This window comes from Plasmodium brasilianum, chromosome 7 (assembly GCF_023973825.1).
Source record: "Plasmodium brasilianum strain Bolivian I chromosome 7, whole genome shotgun sequence".
NCBI classification, from domain to species: Eukaryota; Apicomplexa; class Aconoidasida; order Haemosporida; family Plasmodiidae; genus Plasmodium; species Plasmodium brasilianum.
In genome coordinates, this window is record NC_090120.1 from 959,671 (window position 1) to 973,060 (window position 13,390).

Sequence of the window (13,390 nt, forward strand, 5' to 3'; positions counted from 1 at the left end):
ACATATGTGCGTAATAACGTGTGTATATTACGCATGTATTTATGTGCATAACATATACATTATTGCTCACTATCTACACATTACTGAAGATTTTTACTCATTCGCCGAAGCGTCAGTATAAATAAACAAATTTGAACACTTCACCAATATCAAAAACGGCAAATATTATAGAAGCAAAAAAATGATATAAATGTAAGTAAAATAGAAAAAAAAAAAAAAAAAAAAAAAAGATATGTGGTGTTCTCATAAACATTATGTTGTATTGCAAGTTACTCTAAAAAGCGAAAATAAGAAAAAGAGGATGCGAAACAAAAAAAAAAAAAAAAAAAAAAAAAAAAAAAAAAAAAAATTCTGCATATATAATTTACAATTGACGAATGAATAAACTTATACGTATAATCATGGCATCCATTTGAAAAAGTAAAATGTATCATTAACAACCTTGTGTATATACATTCATGTTGTTAAGGAGCTATGTAGATAATACTCACAAGATTTTTTAGCTCCTAAGAAAAAGGATTACGAACGAATAGATGATGCGTACAGAAATTGTTTGGTGTTTTTACCAACGCTGATATTATGAGGGTTAATGCGCCTGTGAGGTTGAAGAATCGTCATTATTTGTTGTAGTATATTTCCACTTATATGCATATGAGTATATAGATATGTATTTATGTACATATTCATGTATTTACGTATGTATGTTTGCACCATTGTACCTTTTTTCTTATATAAGCGCGTGTGTTCAGCTGTCCCTACGCATACCTAAACGAAGCGCAGAAGAATGCCAGTAACAGATAATGATCTACTGCGCTTTCATAATATTCATATTAATACTAACGAATACTATTAAGTCATTTAAGATTATGAAAATTGTGATACCGATTACTAGTGGATTTAATGTTGTCGATGAACATTTTGAGCCCAAGTATTTTATAAAAAACAAGATGCGTTTTGTTACCCCATACGTTTACACATATAAACTGTATTCCAAAAAAAGATGGATGGGGAGAAAAATAGTGGATGTTCTAAACTCAGAATTTTGTGCCTATGATATAAATTATTTTGTTGAGTCAATAAGAAAAGGATATATAAAAGTAAATAATGAAAATGTAACTAGTGATTATATAATAAAAAGTAATGACTTCATTGAACATAAATTACTATTATTCGAAAAACCTGTCATACATAATAAAATTATAATACTGTATGAAGATGAAAATTTCATTTGCGTTTATAAATCCTCCAGTATACCTACGCACCCCGTTGGTTCATATCAGTTTAATTCTCTCCTAAGAATTATTCAAAATTATATTAGCAAAAGATTATCATTAAAAAGAGATTCCTCTGTTTTTGATAAATCGGAATGTAAGTTAGACGAAGACATAATAAAAATATGTTTTAATTTTGCAAAAGTAAATATTCCATTTGTTAATGATGTCAATGTGATGGAAAAAGCAGAACACATGAAAGAAATAGAACAAATAAAGAAACAAAAAATGAGAGAACAAAATGTACCGTTCCCTGCTTCATACAATGTAAATTATAATGTTGATGAAAAGGGGACGAGTGATCACTTACCCAAACTTCATGCCGCGAAAAAGAGAAAAAATTGTCAAATTAATATAATCGAAGAAAATAATATGAACAAGTCAGATAATAACAATAAATTTGCAAAGTGTTCAGAAGAGAGTGATAAAAAATTGGGGAAATTCCCACTGATGAATACAAAGTACACAAAGGGCGAAAATTGCAAAAAGGACAAAACGAACCAAACGGAACAAACGGGCCAAACGGAACAAACGGAACAAACGAACCAAACGGACCAAACGGAACAAACGGAACAAACGGAACAAACGAACCAAACGGACCAAACGGAACAAACAGAACAAACGGAACAAACGGAACAAACGAACCAAACGGACCAAACGGAACAAACGGAACAAACGGACCAAAAGAGCCAAGTGCAACTTCTAAATGAGAACCTATTTTCCCCTACGAGTGAAATTAAAACTTCTTTACTTGATGACTTAAGCACCAAAAAGGATGCGCTAAATAACGAAAAGCGAAAAATCAGAAGCAGTAACGATTGCGGTTGTTATATGAGTTATAATAGTCTAATCACTAAATGCGGCGGTAATAATAATAGGGGTGATATGAGTCAAAATAATCTAAGCAGTAAACGCAGTGGTAATCTAGTCAGTGGAGGTAACAAAATGAACTCCAAAAGTGAGCTGATATGCAATGGGCTAAATGTTACAGGCAAAAAAGACCAAAAAGAGGAGAGTAAAGAAAAAGACGATTCATATATATACACACTACACAGATTAGACAAACTAACCTCAGGCATAGTACTGTTTGGAAAGAATAAAAAATTTTCTACCTTCTTTTCTCAAAATATATCAAATAATAAAATTAAAAAATCGTACATTACAAGAGTGGATGGCGATTTTCGAGACCTCATTAAAAAGCTTCTAAATGAGAATAAAATACTGGCGGGTACCAATAATAATAGTAATAGTAAACTTTATAGTGATAGTAAACTTTATAGTGATAGTAAACTTTATAGTGATAGTAAACTTTATAGTGATAGTAAAATTTATAGTGATAGTAATAATAACGACTATTTAAACGATTTGATTGAACACTACTGTAGCAATACTAAGGAGGATACTCCTCTAATATTGAATGATGAAAACTCATTTAAAAATGACATATTTTTATACGAAAACACATACAAAAAGGAGGATTTGACAATCGAGAAAAACAATATGAATTCACTAATGAAAATTGTGAATGAAAAAAAAAATTATTTAAAGGATGTTTTTGACATAAGTAAATTTGTGGAAGAAGGGGTAGCAGAAAAAGAAAAGCTAATCGGGAATCCAAAAGGAGAGCAAAAGGAAGAATTAAAAAAAAAAAGCCAAAAGGAAAGCTGAAGGAAGGAGAAAAGGAAGAGGAACAAAGTGATGTGAGTGGTGAAAAAAATTTTGCAAATAACCCAGAAAAGAACTATTACGACGAATTTGAGGAATACAGCAAATACTTTGTTGTTGACTTCGGTTACATGTACTGTGAAAATAAAAAACTGTTAAAGTATGTTTTTACAAAATATACAAAAAGTAATCATAAAATTTCTTATAATTATTCTTTAAAACCTAGTGTAACTAAATTTATGTTCTTATCATATAATCCATCCCTCAATGAGTCCCTTATTTTATGTCAGCCTGTGACAGGAAGAACTCACCAAATAAGGGCTCATCTGAATTATTTATCTTTTCCTATATCGAATGATCCAAATTATAACAAAAAATTTGGAGAAGAATATATGAGCAAATCGAAGTGCTTACACTTTGACCAAAAGATAGAAAAAGAGAGCGGAATGATTCGTCAAGACAGAGAAATGAATCATCAAGATAGCGAAGTGAGTGATCAGAATGGTAAGGAAAATATGAATATCCAAAAGAACATGGAGTCCGAAAAATATTCTTATTTTCCACTCATTCCCTTTTTAAATACATCCTTTAATTGGCTATATGATGAAAATATAAATTTAAATGATTCATATACTGAAGAAAATTTGCATAATTACTTCTTTAAAAATATTGATAATATTACTTATCATAGTTCAGGAATATTTTTACATTCTTTCAGATACACATGGGAAAAAATCTTTGACGTTTTTACTCTTCTCCCTAGGTGGTGCTACTTATTTTATATTTCAAAAAATGTTTTAACCTTTTTGTTCTACAGCTCTTTATCATGAAAAATATGTACATATACATATATGCATCCATGCATATATATATATATGAATGTATGCTTGTATATATGCATGTATGTATGTACATATGTATGTATTCATGTATGTAAATGTGTGTATTTTTTATTATTTTTTTTTTTTAAAAGTTCTTCACAACGAATTTTATCAAATAAATATTGTTGTGCTCAAATTTTCATGAGTAAAGTATTTGGCACCCTTAAAATTATACGTTGCCGCATTGTTTTTGTCATTTCTTTTAAATAGTACTTTCACGTATAAGTGTGTAGAACTCGGTTCTAATGCTTGTATCCCTAGGATTGTTTGCCTGTTTACTCCTCGAGCAGATGAATGTGTACTAGTGCACACAGACATGCACACAGTCATGCACACAAATATTCTCACACACATTCACACATATGTAGAAGTTAATGCCTGGGAACCAATTTATGCCCACATCATATCCCCCTTGTTCAAAGAAAAACAAAATGGAGAAGTACAAAACAAAGTACGGAAGTTCTTAACATAGTTGTGATGAATAAAATAAAAAAAGAATGGAGAATTAAACAACAAAAAATCAAATTGTAACAACCGTGTGTACTTCCTGTCTTTTTCTTTTTTTTTTTAAAGTAGACAAAAAACAGCATACCTTTCCTTGTTCCATTAATCATTTCGCTTAAAAAGGGCATGCTCTTTTTCATTGTTCTCTTCAGCGAAATGGCACTAACATTTAAATAAGTTTCATATTTATGTAAATGTAACAATTTTTCCCTTTTTATGAAGAAAAAAAAAAAAAAAGAAAAAACAGAAAAAGCGAATAAAAATAATTAAAGTTGTTAAAAAATATGAACACGTCAGGAAATTTGTAGTTCAATGCATAAAAAAAAAAAAAAAAAAAAAAAAAAAATTTACGTCTCACATATGATTTTGCCTCAATTTAGGGAAAAAACAAATGGCCTAAAATTATACATTAAAAAAAGGGGCTTAACGAATGAGGGTACATGTATATATGTGCTATATCTTTTAATATCACCTATTTTAAAGTAACTTCCCGCGAAAAATAAAAAAAAAATCCTTACTAATAGGACGCTTACTACATACACGCACACACTCGCAGTAGCATTTCCTCACTATGCGTTCCCACCAATTTAGCAGTTATACTATATTATGCTTTATTAGACCTCGATACGCAAGGAATGGCTCATTCACGCTGTTCATTAATTCCTCAAAAGAATTACTGCTCTTTGTATCAGAATTGTTATACAAGAATGAGGATCTACTGCTGTTATCCGAAAAAACTGTTACACTTTGTTTATTTTTGCTACATCGTTTTTTCCCATAATTTGAAATGTGAGGTATGGCATATTTGTCTTCATATTTGTCTTCATATTGGCCGCTATATTTGCTGTCATGAGTCAATTTTTCCTTCCGTCTTTTCCTTTCATCATCGGAAAAAAGAAAACATTCTTCAGTGCTCGTTTCTTTTTTTTTTCCTTTTTCACTATTCTGTAATAATAAATATTTTATGCTTTCTATTAAGTTTGTATTTTTTTCACTCAAGTACGATATCTGTTCGTTCAAATTTTTTATTTTTTTTTTGTCTTCACCTAGTTGTGTTTTTGTTATATTTAGTAACTCCACATTTTTTTGATAACTCTCTTGTAATTCTTCTACTTCTTTTGAACTTTTATTTTCTTGGATAATTTTCTGTTCAAGTTCTTTTGTTAGTAATTCAAGTATTTCGGCTAAATATTTTATATCACCATTTGTTTTAGTAATTTTGTGTAACACAACTTTTCGAAAGTTTTCAAAGGTTTGATCTTTTTTTAACATAGTTATTTCTTCTATTAACTTTTCTTTTTCTTTTATTTCCATTTTAATGGATTCCCTTAACTGTTCACGCTCTGTGTTCAATGTGCTTATTTTAGATTCATTCATTTTATTTGTATTGTTTGTTTCAGATTCTTTTTTTTCTAAAATAATTCTATTCTCTTCAATTCTAACATGTAAATTTTCATTTAAACCCTTTTCTAGGCTTAACTGATCTTGAGTTAATTCTAATGCATTCTCAAGTTCAATAACTTTTTTTTTTAATTGATTTTTTATTTTTAAAAATCGTTTTTCTTTTTTATAAAATATTTTTTCTCTTTCTATATACTTGTTCTTTTCCTCTTTCAGAAAATCAGCTATAGGGGCTCTATCATTTTTTATATCTTCCTTTAATTTCTCTAGCTCATTTTTATAAAAATTTTTATCTCTCTCTAATTGACTTTGTTTATCTAGTAGTTGTATATACAATCCTCTCAATCTATTCGTTTCAATAAATTCCATATTGTATGACCCTATTTCATTACTACTAAAATGTTTTTTGTTTCTTATGTCATCAATTATTCTTGTTAATTCATATTTTCTTCTAAAATTTTCTTCTCTTAAATTTTTTATATTTTCCTCTAATAGGTTTATTTTCTTTTTCTTCCCCTCTTCCTCATCAATATCATTATACTGGATTTGTCTATCGTCATTTTTTCCTCCTTTAAAAATGTTAACATTCTCATTGTTGGAATTAATACCATCAAGAAATTGTAAAAGTCTGACTACCTTGTCCTTCGCCATGTACAAATTATTTACGCCGCATATTTTTTTGCCTCTCTTCAAAAAGGAGAAATGAAATATTTTCATTTCCTTTGATGTTATATTTACTGCCTCTTTATTTACCTCTCCATTTGCCTCTCTATTTGCCTCTCCATTTGCCTCTCTATTTGCCTCTCCATTTGCCTCTCTATTTGCCTCTCCATTTGTCTCTTCATTTGTCCTTCTTTTTCCGCCTCTTATATCTGTACCTGTTCCCAAATCGGAGTCATCGTATACAAGTTCAAAATCGTAAACATAACTGCGTGATTTCCCTTCTTCTTTATTTACTAAAAAAGAGCCAATTCCATTTTTATTAATTCTGAAGAGATATCTTTTTTTTCCAAAATGATTCCTAGGATTATTAGATGCACACTCACTGCCTTTCGAATCAGACGAGGAGCATGAAGAAGAAAATGAACTTGAAGAACTTGAGCGATTTTTCCTTTTCTCTTCCTTATCATTTGTTGCATTAATCCTTTCTGGTTGCACATTTTTGTTATTTCTATTTAATGAAGGCGGAAATGGTGATATTACTACTTTTGGTTTACATTTTACAGATCTTCTATTTTCATTCGTATTCATAAATGTTGTCAAATAGTTGTTTGAATTTTCATCAGATTCACTTTTTAAAATAATGTTACTGTTCAATTTTGTTTTTTCTCTTACTAGAGTATGAAATATTCTCTGCTTATTAAATTTTTCATTGTCCATAAGTAATGTTGGGCATTTTTTTTCAGTATTACTAAAGCTTTTTCTTATCCAACTGTCCTTACTCGATAATGTATGTTCGTTTTCCGTTGTTTTTAATTTATCATTTAAAAAAAAATTATTCAGCGATTCGTGATGTGTGCAGGAGTCAAAAATGCTTGAATTTTCTTTTTCGATTTTAGTTCCATTTCTATGTTCATTTGTGCTATTTGAGTCATATTTGTCACATTTGCCCTTTCTGCCAACTTTTTTCACTTCTTCATTTTCTCCAATCCCTGTCATTACGTCTCCTACACCATTCAGAAAAAACTGTTTCCTAGCATTTATTGAAATACTCATTCTTTCCGAATCACTCATTCTTTCACTATTTGAATCTACAAAGGACGTTGTTGAAGGGGCAGTGGAAGAACCCTCAACTCCCCCCCAAATTTCCTCATTAGTACTATTTAAATAGTCTACAAATTGTTTTCCAACCTTATTTATATCTTTTCCACTTTTTTTCATATCTATTTTGGATTTATTTATTCTATTACTGCTTATTAATTTATTTTCCTTGTCTTCTTCTATTTTGTATGACTTGTTTATATCTTTCATTTTGTTCAATAAATCTAAAAATAACTTTTGTGATTTTTCATCACTTAAATTCTGTATACTATTCATTTGAATTAACTTTAAAATATCTTTTAGTGTATTTCTTTTTTGATACATTTCATTTAACATTGTTGTGTTTAACATTGAAATGTTTCCTTGTTCATAATTTACACTCGTTTTATTCATATTTTCTATTAATTGTTTTATGTTAATATCTTTCTTCAATTTATGTTCATTATGAGAACTGGTAAATTCATTCTTCCTTTCGTCCAATAAAAACATAATATATTTTGATAAAAACTCATTTAATTTTTCATATTTTTTTTTTTTCCTTCCTTTCCACCTTCTTTTCCCTATGCCATAAATTTTCTTATCTTTTCTTATGTTTAATTCGTTTTCTAAAAAAAGAATATCATCATTCAGTTCTGCTATTTCGTTACTTAACTGAGTGCTAGCATTATATACTAAGGACAGTAATATCTCTTTAGTCATTTTTTTTTGACAAAAAAAAAAAAAAAAAAAAAAAAGGAACAAAATAAGAGGAGAAGAGAGGAGAATTACCCCCTTGCTAATGTAACACTTAGGATTATTCGAGATCCTGGTGTAGTTAATTAATTATTGTGCTTATGTGTGTGTGTGTGTGTGTGCGCGGAATTTCCTGAATATTTTGTATTTTTGCAAAACTGTATCTTTATTTCCTCTTCATTAAATACTGTGCCAAGATTTACCTCAAAAAATGTAAACGTATACTTAATTTCTCACCTTTGTTCATCGTCAAAAAATCGTAATTGTTGTATTATGGTTGCATAAGCATAAACAACGTAAAATCTTCAGAAATATAGGAGTTTATATAAACAATTTAAATTACAACGGACACAACAAAAAAAAAAAAAAAAAAAAAAAAAAAAATAAAATAAATAATCAAAATAACGCGTTTAAAAGTAACATATTTATATAGGAGAAATTCTTAATTGTTAATAATGTGTGTTACATCATTTAAGATAAATATAAATGGGTGTTAAGATTGCATGCGGAAGAACTCTCTATATAAATTCATAAATAATTTCAATGAAAGGGGTTATTATGAATCTAGAAATTAATAATATGTTTATAGGTAAACAACTAAAAACTGTAAGATCAGTTTTAATTTACAAAAAAAAAAAAAAAAAAAAAACAAACAACAGAACAATGAAACAACAAAACAACAAATCAACAAAACAAAAAAACAACAAATCAAAAAAACAACAAAACAACAAATCAACAAAACAAAAAAACAACAAATCAAAAAAACAACAAATCAAAAAAACAACAAAACAAAAAAACAAAAAAACAGCAAAACAAAAAAAACAAAATGATGTGTTAAAAAATTGTACTTTAAATATGCAAATTTGAGTACTGAAGAGTACGATGCTTTTTTTTTTTTTTTTTTTTTCTTTTTTTACTTCCTTTTTTTCTTTGCTCTTTTCTCTTTTTCAGAATTGAATATAATTTACACTTTGTGCAATCTCAAAATAAATTTTACGCTTATAGAACATTTTGGAAAGTGTACAGGCTCATATGTGTATATAAATTTTTATTAAGCACTTCAAAATAAAAATTATCTCCCGAAATTATTTTTCTCTCATCAGTCAACCCAAAAACGTAACAAAAGGTACCATATTTCATTGTAGAATATGCTAATAATATTTTTACGAATTGTATTATATATATATATATATATATATACATATTTATGCGTGTTTGTCTTGATTTTTTATTTATGTGAATACGTGGGTAAAAGTGTATATCCCATTTTCACAGAGGTAATTATTAACTTTACGTTTATTTACATAATTTTATATTTGGCATAAATTAGTAAGGTAACCCTTAACTATTTTAATATTTGCCATTATTTAAAAATGAGTAAAAATATGCATGAATAAGTCAGCTAAAACTGGTATATATATAGACTGTGTTGTGCACGAACCATTTAAAGCTGTTAAATATTTCGATTGTGTTATGAACAAGTCAGTTAATATTTTTTTACATATATTTTGTCATGGGAAAACCTGCCAACATTGTTAAAAATAAAATGTATTATTAACAAACCTGCCAAAATTGTTACAAATAAAATGTATTATGAACAAACCTGCCAAAATTGTTAAACGTAAAATGTATTATAAACAAGCCTGCCAAAATTGTTAAACGTAAAATGTATTATAAACAAGCCTGCCAAAATTGTTAAACGTAAAATGTATTATAAACAAGCCTGCCAAAATTGTTAAACGTAAAATGTATTATAAACAAACCTGCCAAAATTGTTTAATATACATTGAGTTCCGAACAACTCAGGAAATTAATATATAATATAGAACAGTTTATTATGTTTTTATATATAATAAATTTAAAATGGCTAGTAAAAAAAAAAAAATTCTTGTTACTATTTTTTCGTTTAGGAATTTTTTTTTTTTTTTTTGTCACTTATATGTACATTTTATTCAAGTATCGTTTTTTTTACTGAACAGTAGAGCATAAGTTATGTTTTTTTTTTTCTGTGAATACCATATCGCGAGCAGGTGATTGTGACGCATATAAACGTACAATTACTCAAAAATGGAGAAAGACAGAAAAAAAAACATATACATTTGTAAATATATATATACATGTACATAAACATTTACATATACATATACGCGTATATATATTTTTAAAATTGTGAACACTTTAATAACAGATAAATTAGCACATAAAAATGCACATTCTACAATCAGCTACAAATAAGGTTGATAAAAAATAAATAGTTCATAAATGCTAAGGCATACTATGCAATGAGAAAAGTTGAAATGTTAAAAAATTAAAAAATAAAATAATATGACGAAAAACAAACGAAAGCGATTTACAACGAAAAAATGAATTACATTCTACAGCTAGCTATAAATTGAAATATTGAAAAGTTTATTTTAATTATTGAAAAGGTACCCATTTCCCTCTTTCATATGATGAAATATTTACAAATATATACTTTTCACAATATTATTATTAAAATAAATAGAGCTAAAACAACTTACGTTTAAAAACAATGCACAAAATATTAATGCCAAAAAAAAAAAAAAAAGTAAACGTTGAGGGATGGATAAAAGAAATGCAAACGTAAATGTGCACGTAAAAGCTAGCGTTAACGTGAGAGGAGATGTGGTCTGATATATTAAAATATAGGCATTTAAAACATAATAAAAATATTCAACGTAAAATAAACAAATAAAATAACTACTAATAGATAAAAAAAAATTATTATTTACGTTTTCTTCATGCTATTCCTATTTTTTTTTTTAAACGAAAACTAAAAAATAATAATTTTAATTAATTACAACATTAGAAACATTAAAATTTAACAAATAAAAAAAAGAAAAACAATAAAAAAGAGAAACAAAAATGTTACAGCACAGAAAATTTTTACTTGTATTCACTTCTTTTCTTTTCTTTTGATAAATATTCTGTTGCTATTTTACCTAAAGCTTTCTGAAAAAATTCTGTTTTTATTCGTAATGATCCAGGCCAATCATTATAATCATCTATGTCTTGGGGAGCCTTAGGATTATACTTCTTCATATTTTGAAACATTATTTTTGACACTTCATCATGGAATATATTAATTCTTTCTTCTTCGGACAACTTAGGATATTTTTTTGGATCTGGTGGGTAAACCTTCGGTAACCAGTAGGTTTTTAGTGCTATACTCTGATACTACAGGGAAAAATTTGTCAACAAAGGGTAAAGATAACCATGAACACGAGGGAAAAGCATTTACATGCACACACACATACACACACACACAAACATGTATATACGTAAAGGTGTACATATACATATATATATACATTCCCATGTGCATGAGCACACACATGTTCATATGCTACTTTTCTATTTTTCCTATGTTACATTTGCGCAAATTAAGAAAAACCACCAACTGAAGGGAAGAATGTCATAAGAAGGATTCAGAAAACCATAATCATAAATCAGTAGGACAGGAGTTATCGGCAGTAAGGAAAAAAATGCTCCTTTTTTTTGCTCAATAACTTGTATTCCATTTGAAGTTGTACCTTCGGAAAAAATAACAAATGAAGGATAATTATTTTTTTTGTCCTGAACTAATAATTGTCTTTCTTTAATACTTTCTAGTGCTATTCTCCTATCCTCAAATTTTTCCCTATATACAAATACGCATCTTAATGCTATAACACTTAATCCTACAAATATATCTTTCCGTAATGATTTTTTGGCAACAAAACTAGAGGCATGTTCACTTATAAAATAAAAAGGGTCCACAGCCGATATATGATTTGATACTATATTTTTTGGCCATTCATCATCACACAAATAATAACTCTCTACTCGATTTACACCAAATAACCACAATCCAACTCTACATATAATTTTCAAAAATTTTAAATATACTTTTACAATTGCATTGTCCTTTTGATCTCCTTCGTTCTTTCCCATAATGAGTGACAACACGACTTCATGTAAAAAAGGAAGGGGCAAATGGAGGAGAGGGAAAAAAAAAAAAAAAAAAAAAAAATATATATATATATATATATATATATACATATATGCATACATATGTACATATATATATACATCCATCTATCCTTACCAACCTACCTACATGCATACATATAAACTATATATATAAGCACAAATACACATATTCACATCACCCATGCGCATGCATTTACACATTTTTTTCTTTCTTCACGTTTATGTATAAAATGATATATATATATATATATACCACATATGAATATATTCATTCCGGAAATAATCAAAAGGAATACTATTTTCCATGGGGCCTGTTTAAAAGGGGGAGGGGGGAACAAAATAAATGGAATACAACAATATGATAGGAAGCACAATAAAAAGAAGCAAAAACAATAGATACTGATTTCTTTTTTTTTTCTTTTTTTTTTCTTTTTTTTTTTTTTTTTTGGAATTACAAAGAACGCAGCCCCATACAGTAAGTTGAGAAATTTCATATTAACCAAGTCAAGGCGCTCAAAGGATACATAAGGATGTAGTTTTTTTTTGTTTGTGTTACTTCTGCATAGATCTATTTCATCAGCTGGATAGTTTTTCAAATCAAATCTTTTTAATTTCATAAATATGTTTAGACAACATAAAACTATCATACTATTATATGTTATAAAAGAACAGAAATAAATATGACATAGATCCCATTTCCATTTCATAAAAAAAACATTATGCATAAATAATTTTACATGAACTGCAACAATTATAAGTGATACTATATGATACTCCAGCTTTCTAATCATCTTCTCATGTATTCTCTAATTTTGTTTATTTTAATTTTATATTTTTCTTTTTAATCTTTTTATGCGCTCTAATATAACCACTTTTACATATAGTTCTAAATTGTATCTAACTCGGCTTATAATTCAAATGAATACAAGAACGTATTATGTATCTGTGTATGTACAACTATACATGTGTTATATGCATTATGCATTATCCACTTATGTATGAAAAAAAAAATTCACGAAAATTTTTACACAATCGAATATATTTTTTCTTAGTTTACTAATTTCAATGAACTACAATAGTAGGACACTGATATGTGTGCATATACATACATATTCATACGTATATTAGATGAAAAAATTAAATATTATAAGAAATTAGAGGAGTGCTAAATAGCACAAAATT

At 27.9% G+C, this 13,390-nt stretch overlaps 3 protein-coding genes across 3 annotated transcripts; 1 reads left to right on the forward strand and 2 right to left on the reverse strand.

Annotated features, from left to right (window-relative positions):
- Positions 1 to 866: 866 nt before the first annotated feature.
- Positions 867 to 3,766, forward strand: MKS88_001926 (pseudouridylate synthase; the record flags this gene model as incomplete). Its single annotated transcript, XM_067214895.1, has 2 exons — positions 867 to 2,835; positions 2,931 to 3,766. The coding sequence occupies 2 exons, from the start codon at positions 867 to 869 to the stop codon at positions 3,764 to 3,766; spliced, it is 2,805 nt and encodes a 934-aa protein (XP_067074227.1).
- A 1,149-nt stretch (positions 3,767 to 4,915) lies between these two features.
- Positions 4,916 to 8,182, reverse strand: MKS88_001927 (uncharacterized protein; the record flags this gene model as incomplete). Its single annotated transcript, XM_067214897.1, has 1 exon — positions 4,916 to 8,182. One exon carries the CDS (start codon positions 8,180 to 8,182, stop codon positions 4,916 to 4,918), a length of 3,267 nt encoding a protein of 1,088 aa, XP_067074228.1.
- Positions 8,183 to 11,122: 2,940 nt separating this feature from the next.
- Positions 11,123 to 12,999, reverse strand: MKS88_001928 (phospholipid or glycerol acyltransferase; the record flags this gene model as incomplete). Its single annotated transcript, XM_067214898.1, has 4 exons — positions 11,123 to 11,413; positions 11,609 to 12,186; positions 12,462 to 12,519; positions 12,664 to 12,999. The coding sequence occupies 4 exons, from the start codon at positions 12,997 to 12,999 to the stop codon at positions 11,123 to 11,125; spliced, it is 1,263 nt and encodes a 420-aa protein (XP_067074229.1).
- Between the last annotated feature and the right edge of the window lie 391 nt (positions 13,000 to 13,390).